This window comes from Cariama cristata, unplaced genomic scaffold (genome assembly GCF_000690535.1).
Source record: "Cariama cristata isolate BGI_N322 unplaced genomic scaffold, ASM69053v1 scaffold3851, whole genome shotgun sequence".
In the NCBI taxonomy this organism is placed as follows: domain Eukaryota; kingdom Metazoa; phylum Chordata; class Aves; order Cariamiformes; family Cariamidae; genus Cariama; species Cariama cristata.
In genome coordinates, this window is record NW_009600876.1 from 40,948 (window position 1) to 67,876 (window position 26,929).

At 42.0% G+C, this 26,929-nt stretch overlaps 1 protein-coding gene across 1 annotated transcript in view; it reads left to right on the plus strand.

The window, feature by feature from the left end:
* Positions 1-26,929, plus strand: part of LOC104169304 (acetyl-CoA carboxylase-like) — a gene marked incomplete at its 3' end in the record, with an annotated part of 108,749 nt that overhangs the window by 40,912 nt on the left and 40,908 nt on the right. Inside the window, 13 exon segments of the mRNA XM_009710200.1 lie at positions 1,014-1,070; positions 1,381-1,425; positions 4,269-4,310; positions 4,920-5,135; positions 5,656-5,811; positions 7,636-7,839; positions 10,263-10,418; positions 11,029-11,065; positions 11,068-11,171; positions 23,694-23,963; positions 24,327-24,424; positions 25,630-25,750; positions 26,200-26,310. Coding sequence (XP_009708502.1) covers positions 1,014-1,070; positions 1,381-1,425; positions 4,269-4,310; positions 4,920-5,135; positions 5,656-5,811; positions 7,636-7,839; positions 10,263-10,418; positions 11,029-11,065; positions 11,068-11,171; positions 23,694-23,963; positions 24,327-24,424; positions 25,630-25,750; positions 26,200-26,310 — 1,617 coding nt within the window.

Sequence of the window (26,929 nt, forward strand, 5' to 3'; positions counted from 1 at the left end):
GTGGACTTGCTGTGAGACCCACATTATTACAATGTAATCAGAATCCTGTTGCTATGCTGTTATTGTCTGACACTTGTGGAATTTTAAAAGCAATAACAATTTTTGCTTTTTAAATCATGGCATTATTAAAGTTATTTTCTTCCTCTTGCCATGAATATAGTCACTGATGCTCATTTTCAAAGGGCTTAACCTTAGTAAAATATTTCAGTCTGTGCCAAAAGGGATTGTTTTGCTCCTAATCTAGCTGAGTTCTTGTTTCTTTTTTTAAATTTTTTTTTTTTATTTTGCTTCTAAATTGGAAAAAGGAGGAGAAAGGAAAAAGTTTTAGAAAGAGGAGCAGAATTATGAGCTCTTAACACTTCAAAAGATCAGTGGTGTGGCAAATACTGATGGCAGCACTCGTTTGAAATGAGGCTTAGTGGAATTTGTTAAAGAAGCAACCAGAATGGATATTCTCTCATCTGTTTGAAAAAAATAAGTAACACCTATCATTTATCACCTTTGCAATATTGACACATCTGTCCTTTGGTCTGGGTTGTCTGTGTGCTTATTGTGCCAAAATTGAGTGTGCTACATGCTTCTTTGGGTTAGTTCCTTTAAAACTCATTTTCCCTCATTTTCCATGGCCTTACCGGGTCTACGCTGTGCTCCCTTCAAAAAGTAATCTTTGCAAAAAAGACCAACTTACTTTGGCAAATGCAAAAGAATATTTCCTGCAAGACTTGTATACGATTGTTCCGCTTTACTTGTTAGCGAGGCTCAGCTGGAATACTATGTTCTTGTGATTTGGTTACTTACCTCTTCAGATTTAATGTAGTTGCTTATGTGTGCTGCTAGGTGGTCATCAGATGAGAAATCCTAGCTATGAGTAGATTGAAGTGGACTCGGAACTTACAGCAGAGCTGCGGGAGGATCTGTAGAGCTTTTTCAGTTCATAGAAGACTTTGACATGGTTTTGATGTGTTCTTTTTCTGTTAATCCAGTCACCTAATTCCATCCTTCCCTTTTTACAGAAATCAGTCCTGATTGAACATGGGATTCGGAGGCTGACTTTCCTTGTAGCACAAAAGGTGTGTTGATCTCTCTCATGCTGCTCAAAACTCTTTGGTTTCTAGCTTATAATAACATTGACATTTGATGTGTTGTTTTCCCAAATTAAATGCTATATTAACTATATTTAGTCTTCTCTTCACTGTTTTTGTTCTCTAAAATTTGAGATGGTTTTGATGAATTTCCTTAAAATTGATTTACAATTGTAAACAATCTTGGCACCTCTTGTATTCTTGAATTAATTAATTTTTGATTTTCATCCTAATTGCTAGCTTTCTTCTGCTTTTTTTTTTTTCTTGTCTTCCTGTGCTTGTATGCTTCGTTGGTAAGGACTTCAGGAAGCAGGTCAACTATGAGGTGGATCAGAGATTTCACGTAAGTAAAAAGGGCCTAGAACATGGTGGTATTCTTGACCTGAGGCCAGGAGACACGTAAATGACTCTGGGCTTCTCATTTGGTTCTTAGTCAGGCATTTAATGCCAACATTGGTGTCAGAGTTAAGTGAAGTATTTAAACAAACGTCCAACTTCAAACATAGGAGTGGACCTTTTGCGTTCAGTGGGGCCGTTCGCATGCTAAAGTCTCTCTTCCTGTCACCTGGCTGGCTGAACTCATGGCTGCCACATTTATAAAGATCTTGTTTGTGTCAGTATTGTTTTGTATTCTAAAACGCAATTATACAATTAAATTTTTGTATTTCTTATGTAGTGTGGTGATTACTTTAAGCTTCTTACTGATTTTAAAATAACTTAGCAAGTCACTTCAATTACTCCTCTAAGTTTCACATAATGGCTTAGTGATGTGGAAAATGTTTGATGCTGTTACTGCTAAGAATTACTTCTTTCCCCAGGGCTTGGGCATCAGTGAGGACTAGTTTAGCCCTGCTTTCAAGGTGGCAATATAAGGCATAAACCAGATTTTTATCACTTATGTGTCTACTTTACAACTCTGGAAGTTACTGGGAGTCTTGAAAGTGCAGGGAAATCATCCTGTGCTCAACACACCTGGTTTAGTAAGCTTTACGAAAGGAAAACTAGTTTACAAATCAGCAAAAACAGTACTTGAACAAATGTGAGTATCGCCACATGGGAATAGCTACCCACAGTAAGAGTGCAGATACGTATCAATCAACGGCTTCTGTAGGAAACAGGACTCTTTGGAGAGGTGTTGGGACCATAAGCAATAAAGTCCAGGCTTTAGATTTAAAAAAAGGAAGTTTTAGAGAACTGAATTGGTATTTGGGGAATGAAAAATAAGAGCCTATGAATTAGCACTGTAGCATGTGTCAATGGTCAGAAAGGAGGCAAAGAATAAAAGGAGTCATCACAAAAAGTTTTCCCTGAGCTGCCATTTAGAGCGAGGGACTGTTCGGATGTTGCAAGTTCCTAAGGCAGAAGAGGCAGCATGGTATGTCATCTGTTCACGAAGTTTGTAGAGTACCTCTGGGATCTTTTGTGAGTGTCAGTCTTTATTACTATCTCCTATTCTATTCTGTTTATTACTGGACCAACTATTAACTTAGCCAGGGCCTGGGCTCGGGTTTGTTTTTGTTTTAATTACAGTCTATATAATTAGTTCCCAGCATGTTGAGGTAATAGAGAGTTGCTCCAGCAAGCTTTCAATTTCCTCATCTCATTAGGTTTTTAACGTGATTATTAGTATAATAATCAACTATGATGATTTCTGTTGTAGCTTTTCACATTCTGCGGTTTGCAGGGTGTCTTGATTGGCTAATTTAGGCAAATTATTTTGATTGTCTTGATGATGGTTGGTTGATTAGAACACAGCAGGGGTATAATTCTTCTGCCTAGGAAATGGAGCACTCTTTTGGATTTTGGTACCAGAGCACTGAGAATTTTTGTGTGTGTGCACATCTAATTATTATATTTGCCCACAACACTAGTCAAATGCCTTGGAAGCAATAACATTAGTGATAGAATGAGCATGGATGATGTTAGGAGAAATTGGCAGCGTGCAGAGGAGGACAGGTAGGAGGGATTTGGAAGAGAAGTCAGGAAACATGGAAGTGGCTGTTTTCTTAGAGTACAGTTGATGCTCATAGGCTCACCTAATATGCCCGTTGCATGAATTTTCAGGCAGGATTTCTTGTACCACTGGCTAGTCTGGAAGACACTCCAGGCAAACACAAGTTATTTTACTCTGCTGAGAGTCATCAGGTGAAGTTCTGGGGACTGTTCTGTTTTTTATAGGAGGTAAGGAAGATGATTGGTTAGATTACTTGTAGCCTTAAAAGCTGTGTTGGTCAGTGGAGCCTTATACCCTGTCACCGTGTACTGGTTGTTGCACTGAATCAAGCTAGGGTTGCAAATCTTTTATTGATAGTGAAATGTGTTTCAGAAATTCAGGGACTCCAGGTCAGATACCTTCTTTTTTTCTTAGTAAGACAATTCTGGCAAGTTGTGTATGCTCTTTCAGGTCACCTTTAGCATAAATGGCTGGTATGCTCGTGCTGGTGCAAAGCATTCACAAAAGTTCCTCCACCCAGTAAAAGTGTGATTCCATGGAAATGGATGGCTTCGCTCAAATGAAACTGGACAGATAGGTAGAAGGATGCTGTCTAGTCTTTCTCTCTTCTTCTAAGACACATGCAATATGCCACAAAAATGTAAAGCCATAACCATTCACTAGGATTTTATCTGTGCGATAGAATAACAGAGAAAACTAATCAATTTGGGAGGTTTTTGTAGAGTACTATTTAATATATGAGAATAAAGTTATTTGATTACAATTCGTAGTTTTCCTTAGGAAGAGAGTATTTCTAGCAGTAATAGTATGAAGAGAGCTGTAGAATACAGATAATTGTTTTGTGTACATCTGCTTACGTAATGGAGTGTTAACATCATTGTATGGCTCTCAAACATTTCCACAGTAATCATAATCAGAATAGAACTAGTTTCCCACTACTGTCTAGACAGTTCCATGTTACTGTCTGTTAATAATTGACAATACTAATCAAAAGCCAGTCAAGTAACTGCTGTTACATTAGCAGTGAAGACAGGTATAAACTACCTCTGCTGCCTTCTTGAGGGTAACGTGATTTTCCACCATCCTTTGGGATGTTGAAAAAGTAGCTTGTAACAACTTCTGTCATCTCCTCTGCTGTGGTGCTACCCCAGGTCTGGCCTGTGAGCACTCTCTGGGTAGATCAAATGGCATACTTTTGGAGGGCTAACAGCATTGGTTTTATTTTCAAACAGAGAGAATTTCCGAAGTTCTTCACATTCCGTGCCCGAGATAAGGTAAGCTGTATATTCTTAATACTTTTCTCTAAGTGTTGGCTTTTTTCTTCTTTCATGTAGCTGTTCCTTGCCAGTCTTAAGAGCGTGGGAGCTACTTCAGCCCAGCTTCACTGCCTAGTGCGGTATTTTCTCCTCCCTTGCTGGGCCAGTCATCTGCACACACAGCAATTGATGTCAGTAGCAATGATGAGTCTCTGGTATTTGGGGATAAAAATTCATGCATTTGGAAGTCTGACCTGACGCTTCTGTTTATGCAGGTTTTAGTCGCAGTGTAACAAGGGAATGTTGGAAGCAGTACAGTGATTCAATACTAAACTTCCTGGCTTCTGTGAAAAAGAGGGTTGGGGGGGTGAGCTTGAGAACTTGCTGTCTTGCAGTTTGTCTTCTACTCTCAATATTTCAGCAACTTCAAGGCAGCTCTTAGTGCTAATGACTCTGCATGAGAGAGAAAATTCTGGATTGGATTAATCTGAATTTTTAGGTTTTTAATTAAATATGAAGTTTCATAAGGGATATTTTCTAGTTCTTCCCATCCTCAATGTTTCAGCTTCTTAACCCACCCTCTTCTTTTATACGCTTTTCTACATGTGTGATGCCGGGTGCCTCCAGTTTGAGGAAGATAGGATTTACCGTCATCTGGAGCCAGCTCTGGCTTTTCAGCTGGAGTTGAACCGAATGCGAAACTTTGATCTCACTGCCATTCCATGTGCCAATCACAAAATGCACCTCTACCTGGGAGCAGCTAAAGTTGAAGTGGGAACAGAAGTGACGGACTACAGGTTCTTCGTGAGGGCTATTATCAGGCATTCAGATCTGGTCACCAAGGTGAGTTTGGTCACCCATACACGGTCTCTTTCCTTTGGATGAAACACTGTAAGTCATTCTAGGAACCTGCATACAAACTTAGTACATGTATGGAGTACTGTGGGTGTAGGCCCTCTCTTTGCTAGTTTTGGCTCTGCAGAAGCATGTCTTCGAAGACCTAGTATTCTGGTGCTTCAAGGAGATTTTTCTGTGGCCCAAGTGGATAGTCATAAATCCTTGCGTTTTGAGGCAACTGGTGTTTCTCTGTGTTTCTCCTGCACTACTGCAGTAGTGGTTTGCCTTGTCTGGTTTCGGATTTATGCTGACCGAAATGAGGGCATGAGCCAGCTGGGTATGTGAATCCAGGCAGTGGGAGTACTGGCTGTATGATTGTGATGGATCTGTTTCAGGGTTCCACGTCCTACTGAAACTAAAGTAACCTGTTTTCTCAGTCAAGTCCTTCTGCAGTTTTCCAAACACTGTATTCTTGGGCTGTGATTTTTGAGTAGAAAGTAAATTATTTATTGACAATATCTGGCAGGAAGCCTCCTTTGAGTATCTGCAAAATGAGGGAGAGCGTTTGCTTTTGGAAGCCATGGATGAGTTGGAGGTGGCATTTAATAATACCAACGTGCGCACTGACTGCAATCACATCTTCTTAAATTTCGTGCCTACTGTCATCATGGACCCGTCTAAGGTATGATCTCTTCCCCAGCTCTGAACTGTTTGTTTTTCTTGGGCTTGACTCACCACAATTAAATGGTCTTTTGTTGCCTTTTTATGCTATGTAAGTGCACCTGTTGGTTGAGTACGTTTTAATGACATTTGGTGAATGACATGCAGTTTCTACTAGCTGTTTTATAACAGAAAGCACAAGAAATTTGGGACCGGTGTTAGAAGTGGCAACATGAGGGTCAGTTTAGTTTACAAATGCTGACCTTTTATTTTTCAGTGAAGAAAGTGGGGTCACATAACTAACTTACGTCTCTAACTACAGATTGCTTATTGAGCTGCTAAACTAACTTCTCTTGAAAGGCAGAGAGAATACTTTTTGTTTTAGCTAGTTAAGGCAAACAATTAGTTTGTTTCCATTAGGAACCTGTTTGGCAGTGAGGAAGGAAGGAAGAAAGCTTTGTTTTTTCTTCCCATCTATGAATAAGTATTAAACGTAAAATTTCAGAACTAGCAGAGCTCGTATTTTTAGTGGAGTAACGCTGTCCTTCAGGCAGTGCAGCTCACTTTCTCTGTGTAAACTAAGGAGCAGTTGCTTAAAAATATGTTTTGTATTTGAAACTAAACTTATTTTTTCATTGTGTGTTTGAGAGAAACAATTTTAATACAGAAATAGTTATAAATGCTCTTCTCTTTGTTATAAAAGTCCAGATTCTATCCAAGTAAAACATGAGATAAATCGTGAACTTAAAAAGAAGTGCCTCATTTTCATTCTCTCATATAAAACCACAGAGATCAACATTACAAATAAATGAACATTAAGCTTTGTAGATGCATAAATTAAAGTGTTTAGGCATAAAGCATGTTTCTGGTTAGCAGAACCACCACAAAGTAAGTCCCAAATAAACCGTAAAGGCTGCATTTAGTTGGAAATCAACATTCTGTTCATGGTTACCGGAAGATGAGAGCTGACCTTTCCTTATGAGAATAACTGAAAGTTTAAAGATGACTTGGTTATCAAAATAAGTATCTCTTGCTTGCTGACTTTTAATTCATGACTAAAAATTGGTGGCTTAAATCGCTTTTGAAGAAATCTCTCTTGACGCGTCCAAAATCTTTAGTTCCCAGGAAGTTCAGAAGAAGCTGGGCTATTCAGCCCCTGGAAGTTAGCCTGCCCTCAAATGTGTACCGTGACTTTTTCCCTGAGCTGCTGTGGGAAAGAGACTTTTTATTTTTTTAAAGAATGTTAAAAACAGCCTATAAATTGCCTTCTTTTAATATGCACTATTTGCCAACAGTAGTATATTATAAAGTTTAATAGAACACCAGAAGGCCAAGCTCCAAGTAGTAATTGCTTTGTTGATTTAAAGCACCATACTGCATGTGCGGTGAAACATGATTATTGTGCATATAAGTGCTACATAACTGTTTGTCAAGGATTTCACTTCCCTGCATTTTGTAGTTCTTGGCCGTGAGCTATGGCTGCGGGAGGAAAGGTGGATGAAGGGGAGACAGTGGGCACGCTGTGCCTTGGTGGGCCGTGATGTGCCATGAGGAAGAAGGGATGTGAATCCAGCGCTATCCCTCTACCTCAGTAGTGCCCAGGTTGGGTTCAGTTCCGTTCCTGCCTATCTCGAGGCTCATTAGGAGGAGAACAACCAACCCGCTGAGGTCCCGGAACGACGCTGGGCACATGCTGCTGGTCGGTGCTTGCGTCTCTCCTCTGTGATGCTCCCCCTGCGCACTGGGGTGTCCCTTTGAGCAGGACCTTACAGCAGCGGGATGGAGGGGTGACAAAGCGGTGGATGTGTCCAGAAAGGTGAGGGAAATTCTTCTCATGTCTTCTAAGATCGAGGAATCTGTACGGAGCATGGTGATGCGCTACGGGAGTCGCCTGTGGAAACTCCGCGTCCTCCAAGCCGAGCTGAAGATCAACATTCGTTTGACCCCGACGGGGAAGGCAATTCCCATTCGCCTCTTCTTGACCAATGAGTCGGGCTACTATTTGGACATCAGCCTCTACAAAGAAGTGACAGACTCCAGAACAGGACAGGTACGGTTCCATACTGCTCCATGGTTTGACGACCAGATTATTTGGAGGGGGACACACTATAGCTGATGAAGCTCTTCTGTGGTTTGGCATGTTTTCATGTTTTCAGGTAATACAAAATGGCCATTCAACATTGCCAAAGGAAGAAGAATGTAAAGATAATCTTGCAATAGGCATGTAGGTGTGCAAAATGTAATCAGTTATGTAAAAGTGCGTATCTTCTAATGGTTTTGTACATACCTTCAGTCATTTGTACATCTGTTTTCCTCTGTGGCAGAGTGCTCAAAAAAGTAATAGAAAAGTAATCACTGTTCATGCTCATCCTGTAGGTTGTAATAAAAAAATACTATTAATTATACGTTTCCCTGAGTAGATAGTTCACAGATATTCTCTTGTCTTTTAAATTCTAAAGATACAGGGAATGACCTGGGTAGGATAATATAAAATTATTGAAGGGGCTTTTATATCATTTTTATGAAGCATAATGGGCTCTGTTGTAGTGGCTGGTTGTGGCTATTCTGGTATTTCTGTTTTTCATGGCGTAGGAATAGTGTGGTTAACTGAAATACCTACATATGCTAAAATACATGGAGCATAGGATGCATGAAAAATATTTAAATTACAGAAATGTTTACATCTCCCTCTGTAATAATCTCTCTGCCATGCAGCGGTAGCGGCAGAATAAATCACTCGGGCACCATTAATGTTGAACACAGAGTGCTGAGTCACCTTTTCTCCCCCTCTTCTCCACTTAAATTTTTCCAGCAAGCTGCCTGGCCATACAGTCCGTCCAGTTATGGAGAGCCTAGAACAGACAGTGTATGTTTTGCTTCATTTCTGCCTTTAAGTGGAGGTGAGGAAAGACAAGAACATTTTAATCATCTCCAGTAGCTGAGCTTAACACTTGAGTTTTGTTAGTCATTTGTGAAGGTCGCCTTTCCTCTTAAACTCTTTCTCTGATGAGCTTTATTTTTTTAAAGCTAGGGAAATGGGCTTGTGTGTGTACTGCTTTTAGCAACTATTCCAATATTTTTTTTTAGATTTGAGTTTTTTCCCAGGATATTTAAACCAGGTCCTATTAAAAAAATATACTGATAGGAATTATTTCAGTTAACACTTTTTGAGTAGTTGGGAGGAAGGCTTGTCTTACAAAGCTTGAAGGTGTTATTTTTTTAGGAAACTTTGGTAAATCTTCCTCCTCATGACAGAGGTTTATAGGACAGATTCAGATCTGTGTATTTTTTTCCTGTGTTTTCAGATGGTTATTTTGAACTTGGAGAATTCTTTTCAAAGAATTCAAACATTACTGGGTGCTGGGCACTCTCGTGAGTTGTGAAGAATGGAAAAATAGATTCATCATGAGAGAATGACTCTGATCTCGTTTCCCAGTTTCTGTGGTAGTGAGTGGCAATGCTCAGTACAGACTTCTCCAGTTCCCACAGAACTGCTCTGAAGCTTTGCAGAGATTTAAGAGTTGGGCCCCAAGTGCAGTAACGGATCCAAACACAGGCGCTATCACAAATACTTGTTACCCTGGATAAATATTTCTCCTGTTGAAGAAGCTACCTTGCAAAGCAACGTTTGTGAAGACTGAAGAAAGCATGAACTGCTATTTTTAATCTACAAACTAAAATAGGCTTTACTTACAGAATTTTAGGGAGCTCTTCAATTAATTCATCTTCAATTAGCAAAAGATCTGCTGTTTGTGACATCAGATCTGATCACCATTCTGTTAAACACAGTCTAATCGTGTCGCTTCTGTCAGGCATGTTTCTGTTAAGCAGCATTTGTGCAGTGTTGTCCCAGTTAAGCAGTGCTCCTCCTGTTTCTTAGCTGAAATGGATTTCCTTCTGCATCCTGGCTGAGTGGAATATATAGTGCCATGAAGCATGGCAGCTGATAATTCATGTTGCTACTCTGGGAAAATCTTTTTAACTTGTAATATCAAAACTTCAAGCCAAATGACATATGCAAGTCTTGACCTAGCTTCCATGATCAGTCAGTGGAGATACGGATACCGTGCTGTTTGACTACATAAATAACAGAGTTCTCCTCTCTGCTCCCAGCTATCACAATCCATCGGCATAGATACGGTGTCAGGGGAAATACTGGTGAATGTGAAGTCATCTAAGTCACAAGCTTTTTTCTGTGGGGATGTGGCTCCGTTCACTTTGCTTTCTGCTGTGATATGGTAATAAGTCAGTGATACTCAGATCCGTGCAGTAATGGTCCAGCACTGTCTCCAAAGGGTAGTAATGCATGATGAAGCACGATGTCACAGGGTATGTGAGTATTAACATATTTGTAGAGAACAGAAACAAGCCTAATCAGTCTGGAATATGCTGATGATTTTTGGTAAAATCTGGATGAGATAGGTCTATGGAACCAGTGGATTAAGCAGTAATTGGTCGTGTTTTGTGCTGCAGATTATGTTCCAGGCATACGGGGATAAACAGGGACCACTTCATGGGATGCTGATCAACACCCCGTATGTGACCAAAGACCTGCTGCAGTCCAAGAGATTCCAGGCGCAGTCTTTAGGGACATCATATGTCTATGACATACCTGAGATGTTTCGGCAGGTAAGCGTTCTTAAGGCCCGGTGGGTTGTTCTAATTGTACCTGCAAAGCACTTCTATCAGTTGCCATCCTTGCTTGTCAGGGAACCAAGTGGCCCGGAGTGGCTAACAGTGGTCCCCCACGGTCTATACAGCTGTGGACTGAGTCTACTTTGAAAGAAATTAGGACTCTTGATACACTGCTGCTGTAGTTCCATTAGTAAGTCAAACAGTAGAAACTGAAATGTAAACCGTCTTCTGTTTCTTGTTTATGTTGCTTTGTTTTCCCACCCTGTTATCTAGCCTTCCTAGAGGGTTAGACAGTGCAGAGGTGATAGTTCCTGGGATAGGACTCGTACATCACTGAATGTGTTAACGAGTTGCAGAATTTATTGTGTATCTGATTGCTGGGTTCTATCCTGAATCACATAATTTGAATTACACTGCTTTGGGTGAAACTGTGTTTCATGGTTTAAATTCCAAAGTAAGTGATATCCACTGAATATTGTCAGTCAGACTCGGGGAGGGGGGGGATATTTCAGAGTGTTCTGTCTTGAATATTGAGTCACAGTGGATTGAATAAAAATATTTGCAGATGATGTTCTTAACAAGAATTTATCTTTTAATCATCTAGTCTTTGATTAAACTCTGGGATTCTATGAATGATCATGCATACCACCCCCGCCGCTGCCTTCTGACATGCTGACGTACACTGAGTTGGTGTTGGATGATCAGGGCCAGCTCGTGCACATGAACAGGCTGCCGGGAGGAAATGAGGCAAGTTGCACTTTCTTTAATGCTACTTTTCTTTCCATGTCTTGCATTACATTGTGTTTTGGACTGGATTTGACAATTGTAATGAAAATTTACCAGCCAGGCACAAAATCTATTCGTTCAGTCTTTCACAGATGAAATCTTTCTCTTGAAAATGAGATTTTTGTTTCATTAAAAATTAATACCTTCCATACAATGGGTATTTTAACCTCCATAGTAAATGATGATTCCATTTCAAACCTGTGCCTATGCTGTTTTTCCCTCATAATTAAAAAGTGCTCATTCAGCTATTCCAGGTAACTGGGGTTTGTGTTTGAGCAAAATATGTTTTACAAGACTAAACAGAAATGTTTTCATTTGCTTAAAAAACGGAAGAAAACATTTTATGCTTTCCATTTAAATACTCACCCTGTGGTGCGTGTGTAGCACCCTGGCAAGGTGTGTGCAACACCCCCTCTAGTGAATGATTTACTTGAGGCCAACAACCTGCTCGTGCTGTCCGGGTAAGAGTTGCTCCTTCAGCTCGAGCAGGAGGAGGCTGTACTGTTGTGGGGGGCTTTTGCTGGTGGGTCATTACATTAGCAAGCCAAAGATTGCAACATTGAAATGACCGGACAATAAAGCTAACTAGTAGAAGACGTGGGATTTTTTTTTTTTTTAAATTTGCCTAGGTTAGGTGGGATTCAGTAAGTGAAATGTTCCTACAGTAGTTTAAATTTGAACAGTTCTGAGCGGTGGTATCACTTGTTTTTCTTTTTTCTTGGCATCGTTGAACTAGCACCATCACCATCCTTTTACGATTTATATAGCTTAAGACTTAAAAAAGCTTTGTTCAAAAACGTCAGGTATGGTGATGAGAGGAAACAGGGGTTTTCATCACTATTTACTGCCTATATCTTGTCAGGGAAAGGTTTTGAATACGATGCTTTCAAATTGAACCTAATCAGTAAATGGTGACTACGGGAGCACTACGTCCTTGTCTTTTGCTGGCCTATAGGAGAAATGTTTTAACTAGTATAATTAAACCTGAAATGAGCTATTCCCTGCATTCTTAGTGAAAGCTGAGGCTGCAGTGCTGTGGAGGCTTATGCCATCATCTTTCTCTCTTTCTCTGCTCTCATTCAGCATTTGAGTGGATGGTGGCTGGGGAAATAGCAAAGTCCCTCAGGGACGTAGCTCTGTTCTTGCTGAAATTACAAGCACAGAGCTGCCTGGGCATGAACATGTAGTGTTTACTCTGCCAGTATGAATACAAATAGTCTTATTATAAGAGATTCTGTACCCAAAGACCAAAAAAAAAAAAAAATTAGAAGGTTTTTTTAACCCTTGGTAGACTTAGTTGTGCTCAATCTGTAGAGAAATTACATGGCTGTTGTGGTGTGCATAGTGGTGTTACCTAACGCACAGGTTCAGGCCCTGCCTCTGTGGCTGTTGTGCTGAGTTACTGGAAAGTGAGATAAACAAGGGGAAAACATGATGTTCCCCCTGCATTTTTCAGTCTGGCTGCTGAAGAGCACTTCTTGTGGAGGTACATGGTAGACTCTAACGTGCCTTTTAACAATTTCCCAGAAACGAGGTGAGGGCACTGGCCGCAGAGATGAGACCCCAGCCCAGGGTTCGGTGTCTCGGAGAAGCCTAGCGAGGGGTCGGATGGAGGAAGGGCTCTGTGCCCCCCCAGAGGCATGCAGCTCACAGCTGGTAGTGCTGAACTGTCAGCCCAGCCTGGCTGCAGGGGGACGAGTGGCTGCAGGGCCATGTGCAGCTGGAATGAGGTTTGAGGCTTCGGTATTGAATTCTGTCACCGATAGCCACTGCACACAATAGCACTCATTCACTGGTGAGAGCGGACAATCTGAGGAAGAGGTTCCGGCAGCAGTCTGAAGGACAGGTGACGTTCAGGAGGCGACGAGCTACCGAACAGATTCATTCCTCCCTGCTGCACTTTCTTTTTCTGGATGAGCTGACTTTAGGCTTTTACGGTTTTCCGTTCAGCTAAGGAAACAAATTTTCACGAATGCGTGCTCAAGTTTCTCATTCCAAAGAAGATGGCTGCAGGGGTGGAGAAGGAAGAGACATGATACTAGATAAATTCAGAGCATAAGCCTTTTCTTAGTTAAGACTGTAAGTAGATCCATTCTGCATGTTTTGGGAATCAGTCTGCATAGCATCTGAGTGGAGAAATACAGCATCTTATCTACCAAGGAGCAAAGATCCTTGGGGTAATCCATCTGTGTGGCAGTAGCTGGTAGTATTGCTTAGGAAGAAGAAACATGCCAAAAGGAGCAGGAGACAATATGAACTGGTTCTGCACTTCCATATGATACAATGGTGAACCATTCTGAAAATATGGCTCATTTCCTTGGCTCTCTAAACTTGTCTGAATTTGTTGAGGAAGAGTTTTGTCCTCAGATAGATGTGTTTGACTTCAAAATGCCAGAGGCCCACATACACTGAAAATCGTGTTGCAGGGGAGGTGATCCCTAAAGAAAAGAGTACGGCGGGGAAGTCAAGGTTCCCAAGCTTTGCAGTGGCTTGCTTGGTAGCCTCAGTCAGCATTTTCACTGATGCAGTTTGTTCACATCCAATTAAATGGGACTGCTTTGGAGTGTTATGAGGATAATTTAGACAAATATGTTTTAAGAGTCTTTGAATTTGTACTTGCTAAGTAAGTGCTGGATATTATGTTATACAGCATTCCCCCAGTTTTGGTTAGTAACCCTGGATGGTCAGTGCCAATGGAGTCTGTGCCCCAGAGATCCAGAGGCGTGAACTGTTTTCCATTCAGACCCCAATGAGCTGACAGGCAGGAGTGCTTGGTAGGAACTTTCGAAGTAAATGTGCTTTTTTTTTTTTTTTTTCTTTCTTCCCAGCAAAAGTTGCTGATTTTCTGAATCCAAAGTCTTTTGAGAGATCGTATATCATGTGTGTTTTACTAAAGAGGAAATTTCTGTTGAAAACTTCTGACTGTGGTAAATATAGCTGCTGTTAGTGCATTTAGGTTCCTATTACTGTTCTACTTGTTTTAGATCAGAGACTCAAACACAGCTATTCCCCCATTGCAAGTGAGTGCCTTGCCATCGTGGTATCAGCTGTTCTGAGGTAGGGCTTGTCTTTCCCGTTGGAGCTGTGCTACACGGTATGAACAATTGCATTTTCTCTATGTGAAAAGGGGTCAAGACACTCTTCCTCTTAAAGCATTCAGCTAAGCTGAGTGCCCTAATTGTTTTAGCTAGCAGGCAAAATTGAGAAGCCAGCATAAAATCCAGGAGATTTGTGGTCAGTGTGTTCAGCTGGATGTCAACAACCGAAGTTGCAATCCCTGCTCTAATCCAGGGGAGAGCAGGCGCTCGAAGCTGAGTTTCTCCTGTCCTCGCAGAGTTTGCAAGCAGCATTCTGGGCTAACCTGGCTGTGTTTTCAGGAAAATCTGTGAAATGTGAATTCTCAGGAACTTTCACAATACAAGAGGTTTTTCTCTGCTTAGCTTGTGACCACTTCATGTAGCCCACCACCTCATTTGGCAGTAATTATCTCTTTGCTAGTAGTCTCAACAAAGAAGCCAAGGACTTAATGGACCATGAAAATACAACTTGCTATTTATTCCTAGGCAGTGCTTGCTCCCTGTGAGCAGAGGATCCTTGCCGTGTCGTGGCCACGCGAGGGAGCTTGCAGCGCTGCTGGCCCTGCCGCCTGCTCTTGCGGCACAGAAGGCATCCCTAGCGCAGGGCCTTTTTCCAACCTCTTGTCCGCTCCCTGCAGCCAGAGTTCTTCCTGAAGCACATCTGTTGTTTCTTTGGACTGCAGACAGAATCCTGGGTGTTGCCTGGAGCTTTTTGTTAGACGGTTTCTGTTCTGGATCCGTCATGTTAAGCTTGTGAACTGTGTCCTGGTCTCCAGTTACTAGTTCTTGTGGTTTGTTTGGTTTTCTTTCCTTTTTGTTTTTTTGGGGCAGGGTTTGATTATTGGCTTGGGGTTTTTTGTGCATATCCTCTATTACTAGTCTGCCTGCTTTGACACCTCTGCTCACATGTGAGACTGTTCTGATAAGCTCTATTTGCTACCGTAGGATTTCGGTAAACCAACACCCTTGACAAGACTGAATGTGCCACACTAAAAAGTTGAGAATGGTTTGTAAATAATTCTCAGAGCCAGCAGGTATAGAAGGGAGCTGAAGAAGACAGTATTTTATCAGCAGAATCAAACACCAGTCGATAGCTCCTTTCTAATACTCCTGAGTAAAGACTGAATAAACTTTGGGGCAAATGAGGTATAATTTATTGTACAGCTGCAAGCATATCAAGAACTAAGCCCCAGAGGTGGATGCTCAGCCTGACTGCAGTCTGACTCTGAAGACAGACACGGACCATTGAAATGTACAGAGTTTATATAGGTGGGAGGAAAAAAATCCACTTGTAGTTGTTTGTCGTCTTACACATTTTACTCTAAAATGTCTTTAAGAAGAAAATTTTAAGTTCATACCACAGCCTGGATGCTTTTCTAGATTATAACATGAGACTTTTAACATTTCATAGAATCATAGAATGGTTTGGTTAGAAGAGACTTTAAATAACATCTAACCATTTCTGCAAATGTAAATTTTTTTTTTAGATAAATGGAAACGTTGTTTTTTTTTTTCCCCAGTGGCACAATCTTTGGTGTTTCTGGCTAAGTCCTTCATTGGGCACGTGGGGTAGAGGTGTGTGATTGGGACTTTCTATGGCAATATGAGTTTGAAAGGATGCAGCACGTCACCCTGTATGGCAGCGCAAGAGGAGCTGTTGGCTGGCCTCTGGGAGCCTTTTGCCCTGGCAACTCACCTCTGTCCTGCCTGCTGTCGAAGCCTCTGATGTTGCTCTGTAGTTATGTGGCTGTGCTGAAATGGGGAAATCGCTGAAAGAGTCAGAAATTGTGTGAACACAGACAAGTGAACAGGGCTGGAGTTCGGAAGTGTATGGCAACTCACGTGGTGTTTTAAAACATGTTGGTTGCAGTAGGTCTGCTGAAGACAGGACCTGTGATGTGACACCCTCTTCAAATGCCCATTGAAGACGGCTTTGTTCTGAAGATTAGCATATTAGCTGAAATCTTAGTGTGAAAAGGTAATTCCCTCAGCCTGTTGGACAACTCTATATATTGCTTGTCATTCTTGAGCTGGGCATTCTGATGTTTTTCTATAGCACTTTATGTATTTTGATTACAATGTACCGTGATTCTCTGGCACTGGGACTGCACCGTCTGCTGATAAGACCCAACTAATCTTCAAGGGCAAGGAGAAAGTGAGCGTCGGGCGTGCCTGCAGCAGCACCCCGCGTTACCCTTCGTCTCGGTCTCACGCAGTGTCCATGTAAAATGTGCCGTTTTCCCTATTGGCACTAGATGTCACAGTTTTTCCTTCTCAGTAGCATGATGATCAGAAATAATCCATAATCGGAACTGTTAGCTGGAGCGTTGGCAGGCAGCCTTTCTTGTGAGTGTGGGAAGGTTTGGCCAGGTGGAATTCAGGACGGCAGTGGGCAGAGGGCTGCTGGAACTCTGCTTTGGCAGCTCCCTGGATTGCCGGGGGCTGAAAGGTGTAGCTAATGAATTTTATACAAGCAAAGCTTAATAGTTGAACTGCATGTTCTGCTTTGTCACCCCGTGTTCCTGCATTTTATGACAGGCGCAGGGTATTAAAACATCCGCTGGGCTACTTATGGCGGATGGTAAGTACTTGAGAAAAAGCAGAGAATGGGTGGTGGCAAAGTCAGTGAATTAACATGAAGGTGAAGGAAAACACCCGTGCATCTTCTTCCCCCTGCCCCAGCCCCACCACTATTTTTCCCAGAGATTACTGTAAAAATAGTTGTTTCTCTTTGGGTTTTCCAGTCCTTCTCCTTGATGAGTTTTGGGAACAATCCTGACCTGAAGGCTCTTCTGGCAGTAGGAGTGGGTTTAAATACAGGGAAGCTGGACAACTATTTGTGCTGCACAGCAAGTGGTGTCTTCTCATCTGAAATACTCGTCATGCAATTTCAGAAGGTGATCCTCCTTTGCCAGAATAATTTGAGCCCCTATCAATGAGGTGCTCGGAGGTCATGACAAGACATGGGGGTAGGGATCAGGACAGAGCACGTTTTTGTCATGGACTGGAGAGTGTTCATTTTTCTTGTGACAAGTGGAATATAAGACGAATTAAGAGGGTCCCCCTAGTATCACTGAAAGCTGATTTTTTTCTTTTTTTTTTGTTCTCATTTACATGCCTAGATCATTTAATGTAACTTTAAGAGTAGGAGGTGTGTGCATGGGAGGATGGGACTGCCGTGGGGGGTCTTTTGACCTCTGTTGGAGTTGGGATGGATGCATGTCACAGTGTATATGGAACATCGCCTTAGTTCAACAGTGGTTGTACAGTTAAGCGGGAGTCCTCTGTAGTACATTGAATTGTCTGAAGGGTTAATATTCATGCAGATCAGTATCTTCAATGTGCTGTTTCTCACAGCGTTGAGGACGCAGTATCTCCCGTGGCCTGAGTTTTGAAAAGGTACATCTATGCTGTAGCGATACTTGAAGTTCGAGATTTGAACAGGCTTTCCTTACAGAACCAGAGGTGGTGAGCATCTAACATATACCTTTGAGTTAGAATTTATCATAATTCTTTAAAAGATGAATTTTTGGAAGGTTACAAGTAAATCCTTTTTTTTTTTTTTCCTTTTTAATTTTATATAATCAGATACGACTGTTGAATTTCATAATGCTATCAAACAAATACAGAATTTTAATTTTGTTAACCTTTCTGACTTTTATCAAATACATTTAAATCACACTTCTAATAAGCGTTTGTGATATTTGTTAATGTTTTACAAAAATCAAACTCTTGGGCAGGAAAGAACCCCACACATCACAGGTGAGACCTTCAGAGAATGCTCAAAGCAGTGACCACGCAAGTCGTGTCTTATTGAAAGAGCAACTAGAGCTCCAAGTTTCTTGAAGGGTTTCAAAATCCTCAAATACAAGAGATCAGAGATATAAGTGGTGGCGCAAAGAGTTTTATTCTGTATTTTGATATTTATGTTGGAACATGTGTGTATGAATAGTGTGGATACTGTAGGGAAGAACTTTCTTGTCTATGAGAACACTCCTAATAAAGGTTATCTGTCACTGTCTGCAATGTATCTTTATCCGTCTGTAACTTCACCAAATCCAGACTATTTCAGCTTAAGTTTTCAAGCCTTACACTCTGCCTAGGGAGAAGTTACTTACTGTTTAGTTTGGAAAGCTTCATCAAAAATGCTTTTGTTTTGGTGAAAAAGCTGGCAGTGTTGCTCACAGTTGATTTTGTGAGCTTGCAGCAGGAACTTGAATTTGATAGAAAATTTGGTTTTGGTTCAGCGTTATACCTTTTACTATCCCCAGGAGACACTGTGCAGGCTTCATACCTTGCAACACAGATACGTGTGCAGTAAAAACTGCCTTTACACTGTCTTTTAACGGGGTTTTTTTTGAGTTTTTCTTTTGATACTCTGTGTGTCCATCCGGTTTCCCTGAACATCCGTCACCCTTTTGCTGATTTGCTTCCTGGCTTGCCCTCCGAGTGCCCTTTGGTCTAGTGCAAGGAACCAAGACAGTAAGAATTCACTTCTCCTTCAGTCCACGCTGCTGCACAACACCTTTTACTGAGCAAGCCTTTGTCACGTCTCATTCTGGAACCGTTTCTTCCCATCTCTCATCCACTCAGCCGCATGCTGTTCAGAAGAACGATGCCAACATGTGCTTGGCTGGGCCGCCTGCGACCACTGCTTTGATCACTAAACGACACCATTTTCGGAGCCAAGAAGAGAATGAAGGAATCCTGGGTTTTGGCACTCCACCCTTGTCAAGGCATTAAGTGTGAATGCCTCTAGCAAACCATGTGCATCATGCCCTTTTTCTGGGAGTTGGTTCATGCTGAAGATAAAAATGATACAGCTTTTGGTCACAGCATAAGTGCAGAGACTCTCTCTTTTGGATCTGAAGTTCCAGGCATCAGATTTGAGTGATGAAATACTGAAATTGCTTTGTCTGCATGAAGTAAAATTTCTGGGGATGTCTTTGTCCCGTTTCTAAAACACATCTTGTCCATGGCTTTGCAGCAGAGTGATTCAGCATCCTGGGGTCAGTGGACACTGGTTTACCTCCAGAATAGACAGAGGTTGTGGAGAGGTGATAAAGCATGTGTTCCTTGATTTTAACAATGTCAGAACGTGTGTGACAGCAGGGGAGAAATGAGCTTTCATTAGTGTTCAGCTTTGGCGTTTCCAGTGCTCACGTGCTAGACTGCTGCAACTGTTGCATTGCGTTTCTTGTTATAACTTTTGTACGTAATAGATACTGACATACAAATGTATTTGTGTTTTATATGTATTTTTTACATATAAAACTTACATATGATACAGATGCAACAGAATAAGACAAAATTATCAGGGTTCTGTAAGTTCAGTTGTCCTACTTAGAGATTTCAAGACCCACATTCAAGTTGCTAAATTTGGATGTAAATAAATGAAATGAAGCGTGGCATAAAGTACCTAGGCTCAAGCATCATCCTTGTTGTGAGAGAAGTAGAATAAACCAACACAATTGGCATGGCTCAAGCGTAGATGCTGTCAAATAATAAGCTGTTCTCGTTTACATCAGATCTTCTGTCGGGTACGCTTCTCTAGGAATTACAGATCCTGCTAGAAAGAGACTTAAAAGCTCCCTTTGCCTGAACACCGGCCACCGTTTGCATGGGCTTCCCTTCGTTCGGGGTCTGTTGCGCTTTCAGGAGGGAGACGGGGATCGGTTTCTTCCCCATTCCCCTCGGTGCCTGTTGTCAACAGCTCCGGCTGCCACTAGCAGTCAATTTGTAACTGCATCAGTGTGTGTATTACTGTTCACATCGATAGCGCAATTAATGTTGAAGTCAATTTTGGTGTTAATTTTAGGCCATGATTACTGTTGACACTGTGTGTCAAACTAATGGCATTTATGAGCACCATGAAAACGAACGTTAGTTAATATCATGTTTTTACTATCTGTTAATGGTTACATTAAGCCAAAGATCTAGTGGGAGAAGGTGTGTATAAAATTATACATATAAAACTTGTGTGTAATATATGTGTGTCAAGCAATTCTGCATTGCTGGTCCTATTCAGGGAGCAAATGACATCTAAGCACTGAATCCTAATCGCAGTTTGGAACATCAGAAATAATGATCACTTCTGATCGGAGGTTGTGAATAATTCATCTGGTTTGATTTTCACGTTCTGTCCAGTGATACTTTTCAAACCAAATGTGTTCCTACAGGAGAATAATGGTCCCACTTCTTATGGAAATACTGTGGCACAAATCATTTTGCCAACATAAAAACAGTTAAATAAGATGGTTCCTGCTTTTATTTTTCCCTCCCTCTCTTCTTCATTCCTGGATGTGCTGGGAATAGAGCTGTGGCAGGAGAAGCACTTCCGAACTGCGCTGGCTCTTAAAAAGAGCCTGTTTTGAAGCCACGGCTGCTTACCATCACCCATTATTGTTCTGACAGTGCTCTTAGGTGATTAGCTCAGCCTGTCTAATTAACCTGTGAACTCTCCATTTTTTTGGCATGCTGCCGTTAACTTAAAAATCTCATCTTTTTTTTTTTTTTTCCTGAAATAGAAAGCTATCCTCCAGTGCCCATGAATTTAAACAGAATCTACGTTGCTCATAGCAAGAAATTCCTTAGTTGTGCCCTGTGGTTTTTATTACTGGATAAATGGCACAAAATCACTATGTATTGAGGAGGCAGAAAGACACACAAGTTAATAAAGTGGTGCACTTTAATTTTTCTTTTCTTAAACTGCATATGATTGCTCCATATTTATCAGCTATAAACTATTTTCAGGAGTTTATGTTTACTGTGCCCTGGCTAGGTAGTTTTTCCTGTTCTACTAGTGAGCATTAACAAAAGGGATTTTATTTATGTGGAGGATACACGATCTTGGGTTAGGGAACAATTCCAAGATTTCTGTTACAATCTGAATCTTCTAAGTAGGAAATGCTTTTAATTTGCCTGTTTTCTGTACTGTCAAAAATCATCAAGCTGACGAAAGTGAGGAAGATCTCTTAACATCTTGATAGGAGAGACAGGCTGTGGGGCCAGTCCTGGGTACTAACTCGGTTTGGTTACTCGTCCCTGAGCCCTGGAGCAAGTGTTCATTCAGCTGCCTCACATGTGAGCTGAGGGTGCTAGGATTTTTCTGTCGGTATGTTGTGGTTATTGTGTAGGTTTCTGGCAGTGTCTTTGTGTGGTTTTGTCTTGCAGTTTACTGTGGTGACAAGTATTTAGTAAATACAAGGCCTGAGCGTTTCTGCTGTTCCTCATGAGGCTTCTGGTCATCTGATGGGGCTTGAAGCTTCCTGGTGTGGTCCTGGCTGCTGGGATCAGTGTAACTGTAAGGAAACGACTGCTTAGGCAAAACCATGCAAATTAGTGTTATGTCTGTGCTATTTTGGAAGACGTTTAAGGTGCAGTTTTAAAGAGAATATTACCCCATCTTCCCTGTGGCTTTCTGTCAATAACTAGAGACTGTTTCTGAGGTGGTATCAGAAAGATTTGTTAAATGCCCACTTAAGGATTTTAGTTATGATGGGAAAAAAAAAAGCCTGTAAAATGTGGTAAAGAGCTGAGCTGCAGTAGGTGATGGGGTGTTGACGGGCATCCCTTATTTCTTAGAGGCTAATCATGAAGCCTTTAACTTTGGATTTGTAGACTTTTTTTAACCTCCTGTTTCTAATCGCAAGCTTGCCCACAGTTGAGAGTTAGAAGACGGACACAATATGCGGGCCCTGGCATCTCTTTTCCTGCAACGGTCAGGTCGGAAGGACAAAGCTTACTTTTCTTCTCCTTTTTTCACCTTTATTCTTCCTTTTTCTGCTGTGAAAGTCCAGCAGTAGAAGAGCAGGAGTCCAAGGAACCCCTCTGGCTGGGTAGGTTTGTTTGGGATGAATTAGGTTGCTCTTCCAGACTCCGGACTGGTTGTCTGTGTGAGCTCTCGTCTCTTTGCACTCGCTTTCGGTCTGTGTGCGTGACCAACAGCTGCATCCACTTGTTTTACAGCATTACAACTTTTCCCTTTTAATTTTGCAATAATACTGGTATTTTAGCAAAGCATCCCACTGACTTTTAGGGATTTCTGCTCCTGTCTTTGAAACTGCGGCAGTATCTCTCTCTTCCAAACACTGCAGTTGGACGCTAAGATGTAACTGTAAATCTGCAAATATTCAGAGGCAAACAGATTAATCCCTTACGACATATCAGTCAAAATAGTGGTGGATGAAACTGAGACCAAGGAGAAGGTGAAATGAAACACCATCATTCCGTTAACTTGCAATCTCAGCTCTCAGAAGGGGAGGTGTAAGGGAAGGATCTGCCAGTAGCCGGTTGTAATATTTTTGGATTGCTGCCTGCTTTACTTCCGATGACCCTTTGATTAATTCCTCTGCCTTTTTATTTTTTTTAATGAGCCTATTATGGCATATCTTATTGCAGATGCTGATTGGATCTCAACTGTGTATTGTGCCATTTTGATTTGGATTAAATGGCACATACCTATCTACTGCTTCTCCCCTCTCCCCTCCCTCTTTAGTTCATCATGTTCAGAATTCACAGTCTCCACAATGAGAGTTTCAACTCTCCTGATTGCAGAGGATGTGCAATCGGCTTGAGGAATGTGTACTCAGAGCTTATGATCCTTGGGCAAGCGGAGACTGGGTGATGCATGGGGCTTTCAAGGGACACTGCTATTTCCGTCTGTTAATGGCATTCCAGGATGGCCAACTCCCCAGTGCAGTGATACGCAGCAGCTGAGAGGCGGGAGAAGCAGGGTACAGATGTTGCTGATCTCCATAAGATGGGCGAGAAGAGATCATCCAGTGATTTTTAAAAGAAAAATATGCAGCATAAAGCATTACTTATCCAGGCAGGTTTGGAAAGAAACTGCTGCAATATTTGGGAAGGAAAAAAGGAAGAGCCAAAGAAATGAAAGGAAGGACAGAAAAAAAAATAATGGAGATAGTTACGAAATAAAAAGATTATTAAAATGAGGAGAGGGAGAGAGAGAACGAGGGTGACGAGGTTCTGGGGTGATATCTGAGTAGCCTAAGCAGATGGTCAGGAGTCCTGTACAGCAGCACACCCATCCTCACCCTGTGAGCTCTGGCACACGGAGCAAACGCAGCACCCTGCGAGCGGGGCGTTTGCGGAATGTGTTTTGGACCTGTGACAAATCCCTGAACGGGGAGAGGGAGGGCCAGTATTAGTGCCTTGGGTGGGAAGAGAGCAATGGAGGATGTGTTCCAGTGAATGCGGAAAGGATCAAGTCCTGCTAGCTGTGCTCTGCACTGGCAGTGCGTATTAGAGCTGCTGTTATCGAAGTTCCCAAAGAAAATACACAAAGTGCAACACACATAAGAAAAATGGCCCCTGCATGACTCCTCTCGTTCACATCTCGAAGATACACATTCAGTTTTTGTTGTTCTCTGCTGTTTGATTGCAGATTGGGATGGTGGCCTGGAAGATGACTCTGAAGACGCCTGAGTATCCAGAAGGCCGTGATATCATTGTCATTGGCAATGACATTACATACCGAATAGGTTCTTTTGGGCCTCAAGAGGACATGCTGTTCCTGAGGGCTTCAGAGCTTGCTCGAACACATGGGATTCCCCGTATCTACGTGGCTGCCAACAGTGGAGCCAGGATTGGTTTGGCTGAGGAGATTCGGCACATGTTCCATGTAGCTTGGGAAGACCCAGATGACCCATACAAGGTAAGGAGGCAAGAAATCAGAGGTGAAACTCTGCAGTAGCTCACAAAAGAATCTTATTTTTACACCACCTCTTTCAATAGAGGTGAGGGTAAATATTTGCCAGATTGTTAGGTCCAAAGTTCTCCTTGGTACTGGATCTCTCAGGCAGCAGGACTGGCATCCAGAATGAGTTCGTGCTAAATGTTGAATACATCCCTAGCTTTCACTGATCTCAACTGGAGCTCCGATATTAAGAGAGGATGTTCTTACTGCTATCTGGAATTAAATTCTGCTCCCTTGAAACTTTCTTTTTGGAAGGGGTTATTGGAGATTGGGAAGGGACCACAGGTGGGAGTGAGACAAATGAACTGTTTTTTCCTGCAGGGATACAAATACTTGTACCTGACTCCTCAAGACTATAAGAAAGTCAGCGCCCTGAACTCAGTTCACTGTGAACATGTGGAGGACAATGGAGAGTCCAGGTAAGCATAGACAGGTCAGAATGAAAAACTTTCTGTTCCTCCTTGGGTATACAAGGCGATGCATGTCGTGTCCTTGTCTTCAGCTGGGACATTCTTTAGGATCCAGGTACGTAGAAAGCCATAGCTGTGTGTGGTCCGAGCATGGAACAAGAGTTAAAATGTTATGACATGCCTTATTTGAGGTAGTACTGTGTTAACTCCTACTGCCTGGGGGCCCAAGTCATGACTGAGAGTCCTGCAGTGGTAAACACTGAATGACCAGGACAATGATCCTTGCCCAAAGACTTGCAGTGCAAATTTTGAAAGTCACTTTTCTGCTAGATTCTGTAGAAGGGAAGAAAGAATTCCTGAGTGAAGGAAGGCTAAGCCCTCTGTGCATTTTGAAGGGTTGGGCTGCAATGTTTGCACTAAACTGCCTTATACTATGGTTTTCCACACACATCTGCTCTAGGTATCTGCATCTTCCCAGCTACATCCCAAAGGTAGCACATCTGAAAATGAGGTGCAAAGAAGTTTTCAGAGCTAGACCACAGCTGTAGTGGTGCTCCTGGGCAGAGGGAGGAGATGTGCTTAGGAAGGGAAAAAAAAGCCTAGTTTGCAGACTGTCAAGCTCTGAAAGAACGAAAGGATGGTGCTGGGTGCGGAGATGTGTGCGTGTCTGCGTGTGTGATGGGGAAGCTGGTGGCTCTCTTCAGTGAAGCACTTAAGCACACGCTCAAGTACTTTGCTTAGCAAGGGCCTAGTAGAAAAGATAGAAGCCAGTGTGAGAGCACTGAGTAAGAAGGGACCGTGCTGGGGAAGGAAGGCATAAAAGAAGAGAGTAAAGTAAAGGTAAGAGCCTCATTATAATCTCTTGTTCTATTTCTTTTTCCTTTTGGCTGCATCCTTTTCCTTTCTTGACCTTTTTCTTATAATCAACCTGCTCCTCACGTCCTGTGGGAATGACAGAAGAACACTTTTCACGGGCATTCCTCTCCCTTGGTGTTTCCTCTTTGCCGTGCTGCTTTGGCTGCTCATATGTAGGACTATTCCATGGTGTTCAGCAAGGCTGCAGAATGAGCCCACGTACAGGTCCTGGCTGGGTTTTATGCACATTACTCGTTGGAGCCTTAATGATATTTAGTCACTTTTCATTTTCTTCGTAGCAAACTGATTCAGCAAATCACTGGACCTTGTGACTCAAAGGCTGTATGTGTCTCCCTCAGGTACAAGATAACAGATATTATCGGAAAGGAAGACGGACTTGGAACAGAGAACCTCAGAGGATCTGGCATGATTGCTGGAGAATCATCTTTAGCCTATGAGAGTATTATCACCATCAACTTGGTAATCCCCTACTGCTTTCTATTCTTCAAACTGTATTGTCTGTTTCAGCTAAAAATCCTGAAATGATATCCAGAAGATACATCTGGGATCAGACTTCTGGTTGATGTGAATTGGCTCCTGTAGGCTTTGAGGAACGCCACTGGCACCATTACAGGGCTGGGTCCTTTTCAGACTAAATTTAAAACACTTTTAAAAAACAGTCATTTGGCTTTGTGTTTTCCCAGTCTATAAGTTACTGCTTCTCTTTTTTTTAAATAAAATATATGTGTGTTCTGATACTGTGTTTTACAAAAAAAGAGATTCTGGAGTTTTGCAGTAAGAGTAGATTTTATAGCCTTGTAATACAAACATGCCTAGTTTTATCTAGATGTTTGAATCGATAGGTTTTGGCTGTGTGGTAAGACAGAAATCAATACAATTTCTTTTTTTCTTTTTCTTTTTTTTTTAAGGTTACATGTCGGGCAATTGGAATTGGGGCTTACCTTGTTCGGCTAGGTCAGAGGACTATCCAGGTTGAGAACTCTCACATAATCCTGACTGGTTGTGGAGCCCTTAACAAAGTAAGTCTTTGCATTTCAGTCTTCAGAGCTATGTGAATTAAGTTGGTGTTTCTGTGAGTTCTGCTGGAGACTGAAGGAGCTGCCAGCACTATACCTGTCATTGAGCATGGTCCCTTTTGCTTTTTCCCTTTTTGGGCTCCTCCCGATCAAGGAGGGAACTGACACAGAGCAGCAGCCGTGAAACTTTCCTTCTTTGTAGTCTTTTTGGTTTTTCTTGTTTCTTTTCTCTCTTGTCAGAAAGCGGTCCTTTCGTGCACCTGTTTTTCTTGACAAGAACATCGTATTGACAGCCAGAGGCACTATTCCAGGCATCCTGGTTGGAGATTGGCAGGGGACCTAGGCAGAACTGCAGGTGTAAGGGCTTGAGCATGAACCAGGTGAAGGGGAAGAAAGAGAAGCAGCTTTTAACTTAGGCTGTGTGCAGTGACTAAATGACAGAAGTGGAGAAGCCCACTGACTGGGTGGCATCTTCTCACACCCAGTGTGTACTGTGATAGAGGAAACAGGGCTGTGTCCAGTGTCTGGAAGACGATGGTGCAGAATATGTGGGCCAGAGTCGCCCTGAACTTTCAGCCACCCACAGCATTGCATTAATACTGGGGGAGAACTGAAGCCTGAG